The following is a 21820-nucleotide window of genomic DNA, read 5'->3' on the forward strand; positions in this document are numbered from 1 at the left end:
TAGGTACAAACCTTTTGGACCATTTTTTCCATTATTAAACTAGCAAAAGTGGATTCGGACACGCCCTAAGTGGCCCATGAGCTTCAGACCATGCGCTCGGATCGTTAAAATAGGGCCCAACGAGTCTTTTGACACTGTAATGTAATGTAACTGTTTTCCCCCTCGGCCATGTCATTAGCCGCTATGGAGTCTCATTTCACTGCTATGCTGATGACACACAACTGTACATGAAATCAGAAACCCACAACTCCATTTCAACAACATCATCTCCGTCTTCAACACTCACCGCCTGTCTGGAGGAGATAAGGATGTGGATGAAGCACAACTTCCTCCAGTTAAACAGCTCTAAAACTGAGGCAATTCTTGTTGGCACTCCACATCAAACCCAGTCTTCCTCCATAACTGGTATAACACTCTCTGGTCATGACGTTCCCCTCTCCACAACTGTCACCAATCTTGGTGTAAGATTTGATCCACAACTCAGCTTTGAAGCCATATCAAAAACCTCTGCAAAACATCTTTCTACCATCTCAGAAACGTTGCAAAACTCCGTCCAACGCTATCCTTAGCAGATGCTGAAAAACTGGTCCACGCCTTTGTCTCCTCCAGACTGGATTACTGTAACGCACTTCTCACCGGGATCCCTAACAAAAGCTTGCAGAGACTGCAGTACGTTCAGAATAGTGCTGCTAGGATCCTGATGAGAGTTCGAAAATACGATCACATCACACCCATTCACTTCACTTCTTCCTGTTACCGCCAGGATTGACTATAAGGTCTCCCTTCGAACCCACCAGTGCATCTATGGAAATGCCCCCCCCCTATCTGAAAGAACTACTCACACCTTCAACTACAACTCGATCAACAAACTCAAACCGCCTCCTTCTCCCCAAGACAAAGCTCCGCACAATGGGTGATCTGTTCTGCCGCTCCTCGGATTTGGAATGCCCTCCCCGACCATCTGAGGGCACCTCAAACTACTGAGACTTTTAAAAAAGGACTAAAAACATTTCTTTTTAGGAGAACTTATGACTTTTAACCATTCAATCTATTAGTATTTTATCCTTCCTAAATGATCTTAACTGTAGCACTTTGAGATTTGTTCCAAATGTAAAGTGCAGTACAAATAAAATGTATTATTATTATTGTAATATTTGTTTAGTGGAGACCAAACCAGCCAGAATGTTTCTCATGTTCCATACACATATGGACTCCCACAATTGTCACTCCTGAAACTTTACAGTGAGTACGTGGCCATTAATAACATGATCGATTAGAGCTCATGCAAACATATCCACAGGGCTATGATCAGATGCTTTCTTAACTGCTGTTTTCTCACCGCTGCCATTTTTGTTGTGTGTATTTTATTGTTGAAAGGACATTTTGAACTTCTTTTTACCCTTAAGCAAAGAGCGCAAATTAACTTTGCTGGGAGTATTATGTGGCTTTTATGAGATGCATGTGTGTATTCACTTCTTTTTTGTTGTTGTTTTATTTTGCTTTCTATTTTCCAACGTTTTTAGAGCTATCATCAGGGTTATAATCAAGGCTACAACCAGGGCAACTATAGCCAAGGAAACTACAACCAAGGCTACAACTATGGCAACTACAGCCAATATCCAGGTTATGGACAAGGTTACCAGGACAGTCAAGGATCTGGACAATCATATAACCAGCAAAACTACAATCAACAGTATCAACAGGTGAGTTACAGGGGATGTTCTGTGATTAAAACAGCTTTAGCTCTGTGAAGGCATTTGTGGCAGCTGCTGTTGACCACAGAAAATCATTACGAGCTGTCCCGCAAATTACAGTCAAAGCTTCTAATCTGCTGCTCTTTGATAAAATCGTACATAATAGGAATATCTCTGTACAAAGGGGTTAATATTTTGGATGTAAAATGTTTCTTAGGATTTTATTACTGCTAATAATAATTACTAAAGCATATGGCAGATTGTTAATCCGAATGCTGATTTTGGACATTTTTGGACAGTGTCCAACAAAAGAACTACAATATAAGTAGGTCTATATCCTGGTGATCACTTATTTCAATGATATATATATATATATGATCATTTCGTCCAGCCCTAAAACTTGTATCGTTTTTGACAGTGTTTATTTAAAAACATCCAATTACGCAGAATATAAGATGGTTATTATTTAATTGATGAGTTGTCTATACAATATATAACAATACAAGATATAGGGTATGATCTTACCCCAAAATTCAACATATTGACACACAATGATAACTGCAAATCCACATTTGGCTGCCTGTAGTCCAGTTTTTTCTGTGAATTACAGCGATCCATTTGCTTCTCTTTTCTGTAGCTGTCAGTAAAATATACCTCAGATTTCTTGTCAAATGTATTTATACAGTCTTTTCATGAATTTGTGTTTTTGTAGTTTATACCGAGACTATAACAGTATCGTTTTCAAAAACGTGCACTTTGAAGTTTGCATTTGCAGGCCCCCAAAATGAATGGCCATAAAAAGTGTGCCTTTTTTAGTTAAAAGTGGTGTGTAAACGGCCCCTTAGATTGAAAGTGCATTACTGTACTTTATTATAAACTGAATGAGTGTTTCAAATTATTGTCTGCCTGCCACAGATTATGTTAATACAATAGAATCCTTGAATATATTGTATAATCATTTTAGGTCTTCTTATTACATTTAAACACTTGTGTCGTTTATTAGATCAGATGATTGAAATGTAAAACAATAGGTGCTTTCACTCCATGTCATAATTAAAAGCGTTCACGTCCTCGTAGAGCTCGTAATTACAACTTGTACGCTGGGAATGTACCACCTGACCACTGCAGATTCATTTCGGTGTTGATAGTGTTGCCATAGTTCCCAGTCCGAGTACAACTAGTATTTGTCATCTTGAATATAAGTTCCTAGAGATTGTTGTGAAGTTGTCATGTTATTGAAGCATGATGTTTGTCTCCAGTATGCGCAGCAGTGGCAGCAGTATTATCAGAATCAGAGCCAGTGGAACCAGTACTACAGTCAATATGGGAACTACTCCGGACAACAGGGCTCACAGTGAACGGGAGCCACGCTCTGACATCATCACACACGTAATCATACACGCCACGCTTCTCCTATTAAAACACGTCCTTCCTCATCATTTAATTTTCTCTTTCATACATCTCGTTAAACACTTTTTTTTCCTCAGGACTGTTATAAGTCAATGATTATTTTGAACTAAATGACTGACATGATCACACTAGATACAATCAAAACCCCTGAGGTTGAAATACAAGATTTGTAGTATATGTGAAAGATACTATTATTGGAAGGTGCTTCATGATGTAGTACCACAAACGGCCTGCAGGTGTAGAAACTGAGATGCTGCTTCAACACCTGAACAAACAAGTTTGGATTTGCCTAAATTCCATTTAATTTGGAATGTAGATGCTTTTCATATAACTACTCCTGTCTTAATTTAACAGTAAAAATGCTTTTGTTTAAATGGTAGTTGTTCAATGTTTTAGATACTCATTAGCATTGCAGATGAGAAGATGAAGAACTTTGTGTTGATAACTTCTCCTCTTGATAATATATAATGCAAGACAATTTTAAGTGTTCATGGCTATCCCGGCTGAGAAAGTACCGCATTTATTTCTGAACTGTTTGGTGTTCTTCGTGGACGTTATTTGTTCTGTCCTGTCCAATCCATTTTTGCTTTGAGAATTAAATGATATAAAACCAAAGTGGCTCTGCTGATGGTTTACAACTCAATCGCATGAACAGTGTCGGTCCAGCCGGACGCGTCACAACATGCGGACATCCGCATGGGACAAAAAAATCAAACATTGTGATCATTTTTCTCATTTTTATTCCAATCACATCAGGCAGTGCTTTATTATGGAAAATACTCAAGATTTATCATTCCTCAATAAATAAAAATCTATAGCCTAAATTCAAGATTTAGTAAAACACACATTCAAGTTGGAGATGATCTAACAGAAAACATGTTAGAAAAACAATCAAAATAGGTCCACAGTGTTCGCTCGAATTGACCCTTAATGTCACTCTCCCGCTCTTTCTCCGTTAATGCTCGTGCTTTAATGCGCCGGATGGACGCGAGCACTAATGAAGCAGGTTTTGAGTCGGGACAGGACTATTGTCTGACATAAACAGTGATATAAAACCCTTTGTCTCCTTCTCAATGAATTGTTCATTACATAAGGCACAGTGATGCATTATGGGTGTCATATCAGCACCAAAACAGAGGAGGTACATTCTTCCCGTTCAAGTCCAATACAGTTGGTCGTTTTCCATCAGTGTGAATAGTAAGGCGATACATGTTTGTACTCAATCGAACGATTCTTGCAGAAAGCACCCCGCTCTTCGTGGCGAAAGGCAAGAAAGTCCGTCGGTCTCGTGCGAAGACGAGTGGTAGTGAGGTTGGTCCACTTTTGAGTGCTTGTGGAGATGCGAGGTCCATTGATCTGGTCCCTCGCTGGCAGTTGATGCTGGTGCATAGAGTTCTTACCGTACGGATCCACCGGCAGGGTTTCAATGAGCCCTGAGGAAGCGGACCATCTGTAATTCCTTAAATAAAATCCCTTCCGGGTAGAATTTCATCACATTTAATGAACGTCATGAACAATCTGTTGAAGACAATAGAACAAGACAGTTGGCGAGGAAAGATGAGGACATGTTCTTCAGTGTGTTCTGTCCAGTGTATACACAAACAAACGGCCATTTGCCCAGACTACTTCAGTCTGGTTCCTTTCGTTTATCTTTGTTCAGCTTCAGTTCATCCATTTTCTCCTGTAGGAGAGAACTAGGGGCAGATGAACCTCGCACCCTTGCTGGTAGAGTGGCACTCTGGGATGATAAGGCAGGTAACGTTAGTCTCAAGATGTGCATGCTACCCAGTCTCGCTCATTAACTTAGCTTTCTATGCAATCTATTTTGAAAACATGGCTGCTCGCTGCGAGGAATGCAAGAAACATTGTGTGCGTCATGGCAATACCTTTTCAAGGGAGGGATGCTGTTTCTGGGAATGAAGACGATCTTTCCGTTTGGCCACCGGCGTCCAAACTCCTGGGTCTGTCTGAGTGGACCTGTCGGATAGTGTGGCCACCTCGGCGTCGCTGTCTGATGAAGTTTGACCCTTGGAGCTTTCAGATCTGTTTCCATTAGGAAAGACAAATGCTTCCTCTTCAGAACCTGATTGAAAGGCGGGAAAACAGAGCCAATAAATCATCTGGAAACTTAGTCACCATGAAACCAAAATGTACCTTTTTTTTAATTGAAAATCTTTTATTGCTGTATATGATTAACAGATTGAATTTATCACTGATCAGCAAACATAAACAGAAGCTCAACCGAACCTGATGTGATGTGCGAGAATGAATTTCATTGATTCTCGCAGAAGCTCAAATGTGATGCGTAACACGAGAATGAACCTCATTGGTTCTCGCTGAAGCTCAAACGTGATGCGTAACATAAGAATGAACCTCATTGGTTCTCGCTGAAGCTCAAGCGTGATGCGTAACACAAGAATGAACCTCATTGGTTCTCGCTGAAGCTCAAGCGTGATGCGTAACATAAGAATGAACCTCATTGGTTCTTACTGAAGCTCAAACGTGATGCGTAACACAAGAATGAACCTCATTGGTTCTCGCTGAAGCTCAAGCGTGATGCGTAACACAAGAATGAACCTCATTGGTTCTTGCAGAAGCTCAAACGTGATGCGTAACACGAGAATGAACATCATTGGTTCTTGCAGAAGCTCAAACGTGATGCGTAACACGAGAATGAACCTCATTGGTTCTCGCTGAAGCTCAAACGTGATGCGTAACACGAGAATGAACCTCATTGGTTCTTGTGGAAGCTCAAACGTGATGCGTAACACGAGAATGAACCTCATTGGTTCTTGTGGAAGCTCAAACGTGATGCGTAACACGAGAATGAACCTCATGATCACAGCAGAACCATAATGCATCTCACAGCAACAGTGTGACTGAATGATTCAGCGTTTTGAATGAATCGTTTGTATCAAAGATTAAATGACCTATCCATAAACGACTGCCTCATTCTTAAATGAATCAGCCGTTTGAACGAATCGACTCAATGACTCCCTCATTAAGACCTGCCGCCACCTACTGGCGGTTAAGTTTCACATAACATTTTTTTTAATGCAGTTGTAATTTTTCAGTGCAAATGATTTAATTTGATTGGTAACAGCCCTACAGTGTCTTATTATTCTAATTTAATTTATAGATCAAATTTAAGAATATAAACTGAAAGCTGAAGCATAGCCTATATTTTAATAAGATTATGGGATAAAATGCCCTTTATAAAAGGTAAAAATATCAAAGATATGCAGATTTAAATATGTCAAAGAAGATTGAACACTGTTGAGAATATTTCTTCAGAATAAATTATATTTACAAAACACACACACACACACACACACACACACACACACACACACACAATCAGGACAAGCACGTGAATAGGCTTAACGTTGAGCCCTGTGAGGCGGCAAAAAAAAGAAAAAAGTCACTGTGGCAGGTGGCCAAAAAAGTTAATTTCAGATGAACGGTTCTGAAAATGAACGAAAGTCTTGCGGGTTTCAAACAACATGACGGTGAGTAATTAACGAACCATGTGTATTAGCTTTGACGCTGTCTGTATGCTAGTACAGTCATAAATTGACATGAATTCACTTTTAGCAGATATACACATTTAAATTTCAGTCTTGCTGTTCCAGGAAAACACATGAAGAATATATTGATGACTCATCCTGCACTACACAAATGTCTAATTGAACAGTTTCAGGAGTTGTTATACCCCTAATACTATTTACAACTGACCCTAAGCAGCAAATTACAGTTCATGTCTATGCCATTCTTTTTATGGAAACTAGTGTTTAGTGCATTTTGAATGTGAAATTAACGGCTAACTGAAAGTTGGTTAGGAGAACTGTGTGATGACTGTTGAAAAACTGACCCAAGTGAAACATGATTATTAAAAAAGAAAGACATAGGGCAGGACTCAGTTCTGTCTATCAGTTGTTAATTGGATGGAGGCAGATATGAATGTGAACTTGAGGTTGAATTTAAGAAAGGGGCGGGGTTGATGTCAAACATGCGTCACCACAGAGAAGTCTGTTATTTCACCAAAAGATTAAGACATTTAAAAATCAAACGTATGCATGGATGAATCACTCACAATAAGATTAATACAATGCATTCAGAATTTCCATTTCATGTTGACTTTAAAAATAAATATGTCCCGTGGTACTTCCTGTTTAAATCGGAAATTCATTATGGGGGCAGAAACAGTCTAATTTTGGAATAGCATAGTGCTGTTACTATTTCTGTCTTTATATGCTTAAAATACCCATTAAATAGTCTGGTGAATGATACCATACTATTATACTTATGAAATAGTAAGGGAAGTATGCTAGTATGGGTTCATCAAGCCATTTCAAAGGGTTTTTAAACTTACAAGGCACTGGAATACTTGATTCTGATTGGTCAACTGTGCTAACACGCCGTCAAATATATTTTTTTAGTAATGACTGTTAAAACATTTTAGCACATAATTAACATATACATTTTCAGTTTAGGGTTCAATTCTCACTATGAACTATAGTTGCTTATTAGCATGCATATTTACTAGGATATTGGCTGTTTATTAGCACTTATAAAGCACACATTAATGCCTTTATTCTGCATGATCATATTCTACATCCCTTAATTCTACCCAATACCTAAACTTAACTACATTACTAACTATTAATAAGCAGTATTTAGAGTTTATTGCAGAAAAGTCGTAATTAATAGTGAGAATTGGACCCTAAACTAAAGTGTGATTAAGAAAACCTATTTTACAAGGTTGCGTTTTCATATGAATTTGTACGATGGGATTTGTATGAATATGTCAAATATTTCACAACAAAGCAAGCATGATCCACCCTTAAACCTATCTGAGTGGCGTAAACAGAGTATACAAAATCGACACAATGTAAAATGGTTACGAACTGCAATGAGAGTGTGTTGGTGGCTATGCTAGTTTCATGATCACACTAAAATTATTCTCAAATCAGTGTTTCATATCCCTTTATATGATAAATTAGCATTTAAAGGTACCCTGCCACACGCATTTCATTACTTTTGTGGTAATGTCTGAAGTTCTACCATGGACATTTTTTGTGGTAAAAATGCCTTGGTTACCTTGTTTCAAGCCATTGTAGCCTGGTATAGAAAGAATGCAGGAAGACTCATTAATATGTCCTCATTAATATTCAACAAGCTAAGCTGCTTGACTCCGATTGGCTAACAGCTGGCCAATGCTATCAGCATCCTTTACCCAGCGCAATAAGTAAACTTTGTTTACTATCGTCTGGAATTGCTAGTTCTATTCGTCCTTGCTGTATATACGAAAACTGTCACTGAGCTAGATGAAATCTGTGGGCGCGGTCTCAACTGGGCGAGCTCATGAATAGTAATGAGCTCAGGCTCTGGTCAGACTGACCAGCTTTTTGTAATTGGCCTGAGTTCTCCGCTTGTTTCTTTTTAGAGCTGACTGAGGAGGTAGCAGTTCATTTCCACATTCACGACAGTACACAAACACATATGGACCTAACATATTTAAAAAAAAATACAAGTAAAAACGGTTTTGTGTGGCAGGCCACCTTTCATTAAAATATCATTATTGCAAAATAAGCCTCTTCAGGATACTACAAAGTCCCTCTATGCCATGATTGCTTTGCGATATTGACTGTGCGCCTTTCTTATTGTAAATGATATCACGATTGGCATAAGAAAACTCACTCCAGCTGTTTCCCTTAGTGTGGTGGCCTGATATGGGCCCTGGGGTGGAGGGACAAGAGCTACTGGTCACCTGGAACCTCTTCACACACTCCATTCCCACCACATCCTTACAGTGCTTATGGCAGTTTACTCCACAGTCTGAAAGAGAGAGGGGGCGGCAGGGTTAAAACGGTGCTGATGTGCCATTTATACAGGAAACTGGTTGGTTAGTATGTTCTAACCTTTGCAGTGGTAGCCTTGCTTTATGACTCCCCATAACTATTGGAAAATAGAGGGAAAAAAATCAGATGAAGTACAAGTCAGAACTGCACAAATGCATCGGTCGTCAGTTGAAGCACTCACAAATCCTCCACAGGAGTCACAGAATGTGGGCCTTTTGTACGTGGTCTCGTGGAAGTTGTGAAGGTTGTGGAGGTTGAAGCCGAGCTTGGCACACACTGACATCCCACGCATGAAATATGAAGTGATTTCCTCTCTGCTGATCTCTCCTTCTCTGAAAAATAAAGGACAGAGCAGGATGAGGCCTGATTTGATTCATTTAATGAATTGCACATATAAGGTTTCAAGTTTATGCTCACAGAGGCTGCATTTTTTTATCAAAAATACAGTAATATTGTGAAATATCATTTGTGTGAAATCTATTTCAATATACAGTCAAATGTAATTTATTCCTGTGATCAAAGATGCATTTTCAGCATCATTCCTCCAGTCTTCAGTGTCACATGAGCCTTCAGAAATCATACAGATATGCTGTTTTATTATAAACAGTAAATATGATGATTTTGCTGTACAAGAAAAACAATTCTCAGCAATTTTTTTTACATATGCTTTCTTTTCTGAAATGTCAAATAAATGAAATAAATCTATAAATAGTTTGAACAAATCACTATAACACAAACAAAAAATGAATGAAAACAGTATCTTCCTGCAAAAGAGCATACAGTGGTGTAGAGCATTTGTATTGTTTAACATTTATATACTGCATTAAAAGATTTATATATATTTGTAAATGTTAATTTTGTAGAAATAAAACAAAAGTTAACGATGTAATGTGTTTAATAATTATAACATAAATGCATTAAGTGTTTGGGATTTTAAAAACAACAGTTGAATGTGTAATGTTTCCTCTAACTAAATATGTACAGTTTCAACATAAAGTAAGCAAACCAAACAGGTGGATTTTGCTTTGGTATCAACGTTGATCCAGCATGACTTCGATGAGCAAAAACATGTTGGTTCAATATCAGAAATCAACATTGTTTGATGTTGCCAGAGCTCGTTTGTGTGATGATTATATTAGATGTCAATGTTATCTAGAAAGGCGGCTAGTATACATACCCAGTGTTGTGGGTTACGCATTACAAGCCAAGCAAGTTACGTAATCAGATTTACTTATTTCAAGTTACTAGTAAAGTAAATTTACTACAAAATATCTGAGTTTCTTTTTCAAATGTGTAACGCAAGTTACTTTTTCCCCATGTATTGACTGACAGCTCTCCTGTCCTCATGTCGAGAGAAATCATGATGAGATCTATACTAAATGTGAACATGTATTTCAATTTTTATTCCTGAAGTAAGTGTTGAACTTTCTTTTTCTTTTTCAATCCAAAATGGCAGCACAGCTGAAAGGTTTGTTTGAGCTGCGCCCTCTTCTGTACAGACGTGAAATTGCTTTTCCTTCAGACTGATGCTGCGTTCACACCGAACGCGAAGTAAGCGTCAAATTCGCTTCTATCGCGTCTAGTTGGACGCCTGAACATTTTGAATCCATAGCGAATTGGACGAGCATATAAAGCGAGCGTTTGAAGCTAAATAGACGTGCATTCGAGGCGAAATTAGCTTCTTGTGGGATGGGCAAGTGCTAGGCGGTTGTCTGTTTGCAAGATGGCTGATGTTGATCGAGCATTCATCGATAGAGTCACCGTAGGGGGCGTAGGGGTCATCATCGCCGTACTTGGGTCCACCTGACCAGACCCTCCGTAGGCGTACCCAGTTTGGTGAGTTTCTCCACTTGCTCCAGGAGCTGCGCCTGGATGACGGCCGCTTTCAGCGGTACTACAACAAGCAGATTCCTGATTGGTTAGCGCAAACAGATGCCAAAGTTCAGATTTTTCAACTCAGGCAACAGATGCAAATTCGCTTCAAACGCGTGAATGCACAAAAAGCACCAAATAAAATCTCTTGCGCAAGGCACTCAATTCGCCACTTTCGCGCAAACGCGTCTATCGCGCCACAGGACCTCCAGATGTGCGTCAACGCGTCTTTACCAAGCGGCTACCTCCCACAGTTTCTCTTGAAGCCAATACGGAAGTGACTTAAACTGCAATTCATCGACTGGCCACAAGAGACAGGCTCCAGAAGGGAGCAGAATCTCATTGAGCCCCATGTTAAAATGCCCAGTTTTACAACAGAAAAAAAAACATTTTTACAGTCTGGTACAAAATTGTGGTTTTGGTCTATACGGCTGATTTTGCCCTTCATGACAACTGTGTCCACTTTGAGTGAATTGCCATTTGTCTGCTGTCTGTTAGTCATCACGCTGCCAAGATGGCAACGTCCAGCTTTATGCTTCAAAACTACTCTTCAGAAGCCTATGGGTTACATCACGGACACTACATCCATATTTTTTTTTACAGTCTATGGTCTTTACATTGACTTAACATGGAAATCACTCGCTCCAAAAGCGCAATTCGTGTTCGGTGTGTATATATATATATATATATATACAGTGAGGAAAATAAGTATCTGAACACCCTGCTCTTTTGCAAGTTCTCCCACTTAATCATGGAGGGGTCTGAAATTGTCATTGTAGGTGCATGTCCACTGTGAGAGACATAATCTTTTAAAAAAAATCCAGAAATCACAATGTATGATTTTTTAACTATATATTTGTATGATACAGCTGCAAATAAGTATTTGAACACCTGAGAAAATCAATGTTAATATTTGGTACAGTAGCCTTTGTGTGCAATTACGGAGGTCAAACGTTTCCTGTAGTTTTTCACCAGGTTTGCACTGCAGGAGGGATTTTGGCCCACTCCTCCACACAGATCTTCTCTAGATCAGTCAGGTTTCTGGCCTGTCGCTGAGAAACACGGAGTCTGAGTTCCCTCCAAAGATTCTCTATTGGGTTTAGGTCTGGAGACTGGCTAGGCCACGCCAGAACCTTGATATGCTTCTTACAGAGCCACTACTTGGTTATCCTGGCTGTGTGCTTCGGGTCATTGTCATGTTGGAAGACCGAGCCTCGACCCATCTTCAATGCTCTAACTGAGGGAAGGAGGTTGTTCCCCAAAATCTCGCAATACATGGCCCTGGTCATCCTCTCCTTAATACAGTGCAGTCGCCCTGTCCCATGTGCAGAAAAACACCCCCAAAGCATGATACTACCACCCCCATGCTTCACAGTAGGGATGGTGTTCTTGGGATGGTACTCATCATTCTTCTTCCTCCAAACACGTTTCGTGGAATTATGACCAAAAAGTTCTATTTTAGTCTCATCTGACCACATGACTTTCTCCCATGACTCCTCTGGATCATCCAAATGGTCATTGGCAAACTTAAAACGCGCCTGGACATGTGCTGGTTTAAGCAGGGGAACCTTCCGTGCCATGCATGATTTCAAGCCATGACGTCTTAGTGTATTACCAACAGTAACCTTGGAAATGGTGGTCCCAGCTCTTTTCAGGCCATTGACCAGCTCCCGTGTAGTTCTGGGCTGATTTCTCACCTTTCTTAGGATCATTGAGACCCCACGAGGTGAGATCTTGCATGGAGCCCCAGTCCGAGGGAGATTGACAGTCATGTTTATCTTCTTCCATTTTCTAATGTTGCTCCAACAGTGGACCTTTTTTCACCAAGCTGCTTGGCAATTTCCCCGTAGCCCTTTCCAGCCTTGTGGAGGTGTACAATTTTGTCTCTAGTGTCTTTGAACAGCTCTTTGGTCTTGGCCATGTTAGTAGTTGGATTCTTACTGATTGTATGGGGTGGACAGGTGTCTTTAGGCAGCTAACAACCTCAAACAGGTGCATCTAATTTAGGATAATAAATGGAGTGGAGGTGGACATTTTAAAGGCAGACTAACAGGTCTTTGAGGGTCAGAATTCTAGCTGATAGACAGGTGTTCAAATACATATTTGCAGCTGTATCATACAAATAAATAGTTAAAAAATCATACATTGTGATTTCTGGATTTTTTTTTTAGATTATGTCTCTCACAGTGGACATGCACCTACGATGACAATTTCAGACCCCTCCATGATTTCTAAGTGGGAGAACTTGCAAAAGAGCAGGGTGTTCAGATACTTATTTTCCTCACACTGTATATATATATATATATATATATATATATATATATATATATATATATATATATATATATATATATATATATATATATATATATATATATATATATATATATATATATATATATATATATATATATATAATTTTTTTAAACAAAGAAGCAAGCCCAGCCCAGGTCAGAAAAAGTAATGCAACACATCACTTTCCATAAAAAGTAACTAGTAATTAGTTACTTTTCGGGGAGTAACGCAATATTGTAACATTACTTTTAAAAGTACATTTCCCCGAATCGTGACGTAGATCATGTAATAAGAGATGCTCTTTGTCTGCACGTGAGGCACATTATCTAGATATGTTTGGACAGGCTGTGTATATTTATGTCCTTGCAAGCAAGTCTTGTTGCACTTGTGGCAATGAGCATTGTCTGCATCAACCCTAGTGAAGTGTAAACACACTTTTGAATCTTTTGTTCTCTCAGCCATCGTCACTAAATTAAGCGGTGGTTTTGTGTTGTGTGTGTGTGTGTGCACTGTAACGTGCGAGACAGAAACACTCCACAAGAAAGAGAGATCTCTTTTCTGGATTGTCTTAACATTACCGCAAATTAAAAATGGTGAGATGCAATCTAATACACTCACCTAAAGGATTATTAGGAACACCATACTAATACTGTGTTTGACCCCCTTTCGCCTTCAGAACTGACTTAATTCTACGTGGCATTGATTCAACAAGGTGCTGAAAGCATTCTTTAGAAATGTTGGCCCATATTGATAGGATAGCATCTTGCAGTTGATGGAGATTTGTGGGATGCACATCCAGGGCACGAAGCTCCCGTTCCACCACATCCCAAAGATGCTCTATTGGGTTGAGATCTGGTGACTGTGGGGGCCATTTTAGTTCAGTGAACTCATTGTCCTGTTCAAGAAACCAATTTGAAATGATTCGAGCTTTGTGACGGTGCATTATCCTGCTGGAGGTAGCCATCAGAGGATGGGTACATGGTGGTCATAAAGGGATGGACATGGTCAGAAACAATGCTCAGGTAGACCGTGGAATTTAAACAATGCCCAATTGACACTAAGGGGCCTAAAGTGTGCCAAGAAAACATCCCCCACACCATTACACAACCACCACCAGCCTGCACAGTGGTAACAAGGCATGATGGATCCATGTTCTCATTCTGTTTACGCCAAATTCTGACTCTACCATCTGAATGTCTCAACAGAAATCGAGACTCATCAGACCAGGCAACATTTTTTCAGTCTTCAACTGTCCAATTTTGGTGAGCTTGTGCAAATTGTAGCCTCTTTTTCCTATTTGTAGTGGAGATGAGTGGTACCCGGTGGGGTCTTCTGCTGTTGTAGCCCATCCGCCTCAAGGTTGTGCGTGTTGTGGCTTCACAAATGCTTTGCTGCATACCTCGGTTGTAACGAGTGGTTATTTCAGTCAAAGTTGCTCTTCTATCAGCTTGAATCAGTCGGCCCATTCTCCTCTGACCTCTAGCATCAACAAGGCATTTTCGCCCACAGGACTGCCGCATACTGGATGTTTTTCCCTTTTCACACCATTCTTTGTAAACCCTAGAAATGGTTGTGCGTGAAAATCCCAGTAACTGAGCAGATTGTGAAATACTCAGACCGGCCCGTCTGGCACCAACAACCATGCCACGCTCAAAATTGCTTAAATCACCTTTCTTTCCCATTCTGACTTTCAGTTTGGAGTTCAGGAGATTGTCTTGACCAGGACCACACCCCTAAATGCATTGAAGCAACTGCCATGTGATTGGTTGATTAGATAATTGCATTAATGAGAAATTGAACAGGTGTTCCTAATAATCCTTTAGGTGAGTGTATATATATATATATATATATATATATATATATAAAAAAGGACAAATTGATCAAAAGTGACAATAAAGGCATTTAAAATGCTACAAAATATTTATATTTTAAATAAACAATAATATATCATAATGATTTCTGAAGGATCATAAGACACTGAAGACTGAAGTAATGATGCTGAAAATTCATATTTATCGTCATAAGAATAAATGACATAAATATATTAAAATAGAAAACCAATATTTTGTACTGTATTTTTTATCAAATAAATGTAGCCGTGGTAAGCTTAAGACACTTCTTTCTAAAACATAAACAAATCGTACAAACCCCAAACTTTGCACGGAAAAAAAGTGTCAGTTTCATTCCTGTTATAAACACAACCTTTCAGGAGTTGCGTCTATCAGAGTGTAAAAGGCCTCATCTTACCTATCACTCTCGTGTGTGCAGAAGGAGAAGGGGAAATTTGCAGCGATCTTCTCAAAGTCCTCCAGAGAGATGTAGCCGTCCATGTTGAAATCATAGTTCTTCATGATGGACTGTAGGGGGCAACACAATCATTGTCATCTTGAGTGCGAGAGACTGACATCTGAAATCGGCTTGTGACATTTGGTCTTGCATTGCTATTAAGGAAGTGAGAGTGGACAGCCAGGCAGGAACCGACTGTCGCACTGTCACAGTAAGGAACTGGCCCTACAGGAGTGGGAATAAGCACATGCTTCTCACTTACATCCACCATCTGTTTAACGTGTTTGGAGATAGTGGCGGGATCCAGCCGTGGAGTCAGTCCCGATCCCCACTCTGCTACCACGGGGGGCTTCACCGGAGCGACGGGCTACAGAAAAAGACCTGTCAGTTTTGTTCTGACACTCAACACCAGCTTGCATAAGATCTGCAACGTTAGAAAACGCTACACAAACGAAGCCGGTTTGTTTGTAAAATGCGAATGCTGTCACAGGCAGAGGCTTTATAGGAAATAATCAAAAAAAGCTTGTACGTAACAACACCCACACTGAAAGCAGCGAAGATAACAATCGCGCGTCTTTCAGCAGTGTGTCTCTTTTGTGGTTTTCTTTGAAGTGTGTTTGCACAAAGAGGAGTGCGCTGAGCCCTGTACCCACACATCAGAACGGGATACTCCCTGTCTATAAACAGGTCATATACAAGGTCAGACAATATGAAAACGCTGGCTGATGACATGAATATCAGCCTGTTGATTATGTAATGCATGTCAAAGTTTGTGTGTGCAGTCTTTTAGATTTTAGACAATTTCATACTTTCTGAAGAAAATCTGAGTGCTACTTGCTCCCAATAATGGCAAGGTGAGGCTGCCAGGGTGTTGCTATGTGGTTGACAATGTGCTCCTGAGGCGTTAAAGGGTGTCGCTATATGGTTGCCACAGTGTTCTGGGCAGTTTAAAGGGTGTTTCCATGTGGTTGCTAGGGTGTTATTGCTGGTTTCTTACTGGCCCATGTCAAAAGAGCACACCTCCAATTCTCTATGATATGACGGTCCTTATATGGCATTTTTCACCTGTTATTGTTTGCAAAACTCACAGAACGTTTATGATTGTTTTGACCCAAAATGACTGAACATTTGTGAGCTTTTTGAGCTCTTTTGCAATTACAACTTGATTGCAAACTAGTGATTAGATAGTTTGATTGATGGGTGGATAAATTCATGGGTGGATAGAAGATAGATAGTTGGATGGGTGGATAGAAGATAGATAGTTGGATGTGTGGATAGAAGATAGATAGTTGGATGGGTGGATAAATTGATGGGTGGGTGGATAGAAGATAGATAGTTTGATTGATGGGTGGATAAATTCATGGATGGACAGAAGATAGATAGAAGATGGATAGATGGATGGATGGATGAATGGCTGGAAGGATGGATGGATAGAAGATAGATAGTTGGATGGGTGGATAGAACAGAAGAAAGATAGTTGGATGGATGGATGGATGGATGGATGGATGAATGGGTGGATAGAAGATAGATAGTTAGATGGGTGGATAGAAGATGGATAGTTGGATGGGTGTATAGAAGAGAGATATTTTGATGGATGGATTGTTGGATGGACAAGATGGATGGAAGATAGATAGTTAGATGGGTGGATAGATACTAGATGGATGGATGGATGAATGGGTGGATAGATAGTTTGATGGATGGATAGTTGGATGGACAGAAGATGGATGGATAGAAGATATATATATAGATGGATGGATGATAGATGGATGGGTGGATGATGGATAGAAGATAGATATATAGATGGATGGATAGAAGATATATAGTTTGATGGATGGATAGTTGGATGGATAGGAGATAGATATATAGATGGATGGATAGAAGATATATAGTTTGATGGATGGATAGTTGGATTGATAGGAGATAGATATATAGATGGATGGATAGAAGATAGATGGATGATATAAGATGGGTGGATGGATAGATAGACGGACATAGATACAGAAGATGGATAGATAGATGACGGATGAATGGATGGATAGATATATAGATGAATGGATAGAAGATAGATAGATGGATGGATGAATAGAAGATGGATATATAGATGGATGGATAGAAGATAGATGGATGAGATAAGATGGGTGGATGGATAGATAGATGGATATAGATACAGTAGATGGATAGATAGATGATGGATGGATAGATAGATATATAGATGAATGGATAGAAGATAAATAGATGGATGGATGAATAGAAGATGGATATATAGATGGATGGATAGAAGATAGATGGATGGATATAAGATGGGTGGATGGATAGATAGACGGAAATGGATGGATGGATGGATGGATAGATAGACGGACATAGATACAGTAGATAGATAGATAGATGATGGATGGATGGACAGATAGATAGATGAATGGATAGAAGATAGATAGATAGATGGATGGATGAGAAGAAGATGGATATATAGATAGATAGATAGATAGATAGATAGATAGATAGATAGATAGATAGATAGATAGATAGATAGATAGATAGATAGATAGATAGATAGATAGATAGATAGATAGATAGATAGATAGATAGATAGATAGATAGATAGATAGATGAATGGATAGAATATAAATAGATGGATGGATGAATAGAAGATGGATATATAGATGGATGGGTAGAAGATAGATGGATGGATATAAGATGGGTGGATGGATAGATAGACGGAAATGGATAGATAGATGATGGATGGATGGATAGATAGACGGACATAGATACAGTAGATGGATAGATAGATGATGGATGAATAGATATATAGATGAATGGATAGAAGATAGATAGATGGATGGATGAATAGAAGATGGATGGATATATATAGATAGATGGATGGATGGATAGAAGATAGACGGACATAGAGACAGTAGATGAATAGATAGAAGATGGATGATGGATGGATGGATGGATAGATATATAGATGAATGGATAGAAGATAGATGGATGGATGAATAGAAGATGGATATATATAGGTAGATGGATGGATGGATAGATAGATAGATAGACGGACATAGAGACAGTAGATGAATAGATAGATGATGGATGGATGGATGGATGGATGGATAGATAGATATATAGATGAATGGATAGAAGATAGATAGATGGATGGATGAATAGAAGATGGATATATATATAGATAGATGGATGGATGGATAGATAGACTGACATAGAGACAGTAGATAGAAGATAGATGATGGATGGATGGATAGATAAACTGCTCATAATAGATGTGTGTTCAAATCATTGTATCTATAAATTCATATATTTTAATAAAATTAATATTGAATAAATAAATAAATGAATATCTAAGAATGAGAACCATGTGGTTGACATGTATATCGAGTGTTAGGGCTTTGATTGAATCCTGAACCCTAAGCACGAGCTATAATGGATAACAAGGCAGTGTTTATTTTGAGGACCTCACCTGAATTTTGGGGTTCTTGGGTTCCTTGGCGTAGGAGAGCTCGTATATCTCATCCTCCGTGTAACACAAGTCTAGCGAGAGCTGTGGGCAAGGTGGGGCAGAACCGTTACACATGAGAGGAGGCCTACTGTTAGCAATCCACATCTCTCAGTATCACACAAACAGCCAAGCATAACCACAAAGATGAGGGCTGCCCGTGAGATTTTAAAAATACTCATTTAGGCTTATAAATAGATGCAGGCTCTCTGAGGAAATGAAAGAAAGACATGTTTATGTGCTTCTAAAATAGGCTCAATTATTCCATGTACTGGTGGGGCCTGGTCAGGTATTCATGCATGAGGCACAACAAACACTTCCGAGAAGAGAGGCGTTCCAGTTATTGTTAACAAATCCCTTTCAAACCCCCATTTCCCTCTGCCTCACCGTTAGCAGGTGCAGCAGGTCTTTGTTGGCCTCAAACGGTGGGGTGCAGTCATGGATGGCCAACAAGTCGCTAATGTTGCTGTATAAATGCTGCAGTTTCCCCAAGTTGATCTTATCGTCCTCAAGGTAGTCTGGCAACGCCTCGTTGAGAGAGATCAGATCTTTGAGATGAACACCCAAGATGGGCACCTTGAATCCGGTGCATTCGCTGTACACCCGCCTGTAGTTTGAATAGTTGCTGTAGGATGACAGCAGCTCTGTGAGCTCGCTGAGAGTCTGTGGGGAAGAGGGAAAAGAACAGGTATGGAGCCTTTCTGAGAAGGTTTTTTTTTTGTTAGCACTTAACAATAAAGATCACTTTTTTAACATTAGTTAAAGGTGCAGTGAGCGATTTCTGAGAAGCACTGTTGATATTTGAAATATCAACCCAAACATACACACCCCTCCCCTCCCTTGAACGAACGACAAAGAAGAACAAAAAATTAACTGAACCCAAGAATATATAAAAGCAAGAGTTTGTTTGCCCTTACTGCTGATTGGCTCACTCTCCTCCCCCATCATGAGTTGACACACCCCCTACTGCTGATTGGCTCACTCTCTCTCCTCCTCCATCATGAGTGGACACACCCCCTACTGCTGATTGGCTCACTCTCTCTCCTCCTCCATCATGAGTGGACACACCCCCTACTGCTGATTGGCTCACTCTCTCCTCCCCCATCATGAGTAGACACACCCCTACTGCTGATTGGCTCACTCTCTCTCCTCCCCCATCATGAGGGAACACACCCCTTACTGCTGATTGGCTCCCTCGCTCTCCTCCCCCATCATGAGTGGACACACCCTTACTGCTGATTGGCTCACTCTCTCTCCTCCCCCATCATGAATTGACACACCCCCTACTGCTGATTGGCTCACTCGATGTCCTTCCCCATAATGAGTTGACACACCCCCTACTGCTGATTGGCTCACTCACTCCCCTCCCCCATCACGAGTGGACACACCCCTTACTGCTGATTGGCTCACTCTCTCTCCTCCCCCATCATGAGTGGACACACCCCCTACTGCTGATTGGCTCACTCTCTCTCCTCCCCCATCATGAGTAGACACACCCCTACTGCTGATTGGCTCACTCTCTCTCCTCCCCCATCATGAGGGAACACACCCCTTACTGCTGATTGGCTCACTCGCTCTCCTCCCCCATCATGAGTGGACACACCCTTACTGCTGATTGGCTCACTCTCTCTCCTCCCCCATCATGAATTGACACACCCCCTACTGCTGATTGGCTCACTCGATGTCCTTCCCCATAATGAGTTGACACACCCCCTACTGCTGATTGGCTCACTCACTCCCCTCCCCCATCACGAGTGGACACACCCCTTACTGCTGATTGGCTCACTCTCTCTCCTCCCCCATCATGAGTGGACACACCCCCTACTGCTGATTGGCTCACTCTCTCTCCTCCTCCATCATGAGTGGACACACCCCCTACTGCTGATTGGCTCACTCGCTCTCCTCCCCCATCAAGAGTGAACACACCCCCTACTGCTGATTGGCTCACTCTCTCTTCCTCCATCATGAGTGGACACGCCCCTTACTGCTGATTGGCTCACTCTCTCCTCCCCCATCATGAGTAGACACACCCCTACTGCTGATTGGCTCACTCTCTCTCCTCCCCCATCATGAGGGAACACACCCCCTACTGCTGATTGGCTCACTCGCTCTCCTCCCCCATCATGAGTGGACACACCCCCTACTGCTGATTGGCTCACTCGCTCTCCTCCCCCATCAAGAGTGAACACACCCCCTACTGCTGATTGGCTCACTCTCTCTTCCTCCATCATGAGTGGACACGCCCCTTACTGCTGATTGGCTCACTCTCTCCTCCCCCATCATGAGTAGACACACCCCTACTGCTGATTGGCTCACTCTCTCTCCTCCCCCATCATGAGGGAACACACCCCCTACTGCTGATTGGCTCACTCTCTCTCCTCCCCCATCATGAATTGACACACCCCCTACTGCTGATTGGCTCACTCGATGTCCTTCCCCATAATGAGTTGACACACCCCCTACTGCTGATTGGCTCACTCACTCCCCTCCCCCATCATGAGTGGACACACCCCTTACTGCTGATTGGCTCACTCTCTCTCCTCCCCCATCATGAGTAGACACACCCCTACTGCTGATTGGCTCACTCTCTCTCCTCCCCCATCATGAGGGAACACACCCCTTACTGCTGATTGGCTCCCTCGCTCTCCTCCCCCATCATGAGTGGACACACCCTTACTGCTGATTGGCTCACTCTCTCTCCTCCCCCATCATGAATTGACACACCCCCTACTGCTGATTGGCTCACTCGATGTCCTTCCCCATAATGAGTTGACACACCCCCTACTGCTGATTGGCTCACTCACTCCCCTCCCCCATCACGAGTGGACACACCCCTTACTGCTGATTGGCTCACTCTCTCTCCTCCCCCATCATGAGTGGACACACCCCCTACTGCT

General features: G+C 40.9%; 2 protein-coding genes across 8 annotated transcripts in view; one reads left to right on the forward strand and one right to left on the reverse strand.

The window, feature by feature from the left end:
• Window positions 1–3717, forward strand: part of hnrnpul1 (heterogeneous nuclear ribonucleoprotein U-like 1) — a 30947-nt gene extending 27230 nt beyond the window's left edge. For both annotated transcript variants that reach the window (XM_079826032.1, XM_079826031.1), the window contains exons 15-16: window positions 1524–1703; window positions 2954–3717. In XM_079826032.1, the coding sequence (XP_079682158.1) occupies window positions 1524–1703; window positions 2954–3052 (279 nt within the window). In that variant the 3' untranslated portion in view covers window positions 3053–3717. The remainder of the gene's footprint in view (window positions 1–1523; window positions 1704–2953) is intronic.
• Window positions 3718–3831: 114 nt separating this feature from the next.
• The window catches only part of rasgrp4 (RAS guanyl releasing protein 4), a 43833-nt gene continuing 25844 nt past the window's right edge, over window positions 3832–21820 (reverse strand). For 4 of the 6 annotated variants that reach the window (XM_079825377.1, XM_079825378.1, XM_079825379.1 and 1 more), the window contains 9 exons: window positions 19311–19586; window positions 18888–18968; window positions 15681–15785; window positions 15380–15489; window positions 9147–9297; window positions 9026–9062; window positions 8805–8942; window positions 4991–5187; window positions 4141–4577 (listed from right to left, as the gene is read on the reverse strand). In XM_079825377.1, the coding sequence (XP_079681503.1) occupies window positions 4290–4577; window positions 4991–5187; window positions 8805–8942; window positions 9026–9062; window positions 9147–9297; window positions 15380–15489; window positions 15681–15785; window positions 18888–18968; window positions 19311–19586 (1383 nt within the window). In that variant the 3' untranslated portion in view covers window positions 4141–4289. Of the gene's footprint in view, window positions 4843–4990; window positions 5188–8804; window positions 8943–9025; window positions 9063–9146; window positions 9298–15379; window positions 15490–15680; window positions 15786–18887; window positions 18969–19310; window positions 19587–21820 lie in introns of all 6 variants that reach the window. The other 2 variants (XM_079825380.1, XM_079825381.1) reach the window with 2 other exon arrangements.

The sequence above is a fragment of the Gobio gobio genome (assembly GCF_949357685.1).
Source record: "Gobio gobio genome assembly, chromosome: 9".
NCBI lineage: Eukaryota > Metazoa > Chordata > Actinopteri > Cypriniformes > Gobionidae > Gobio > Gobio gobio.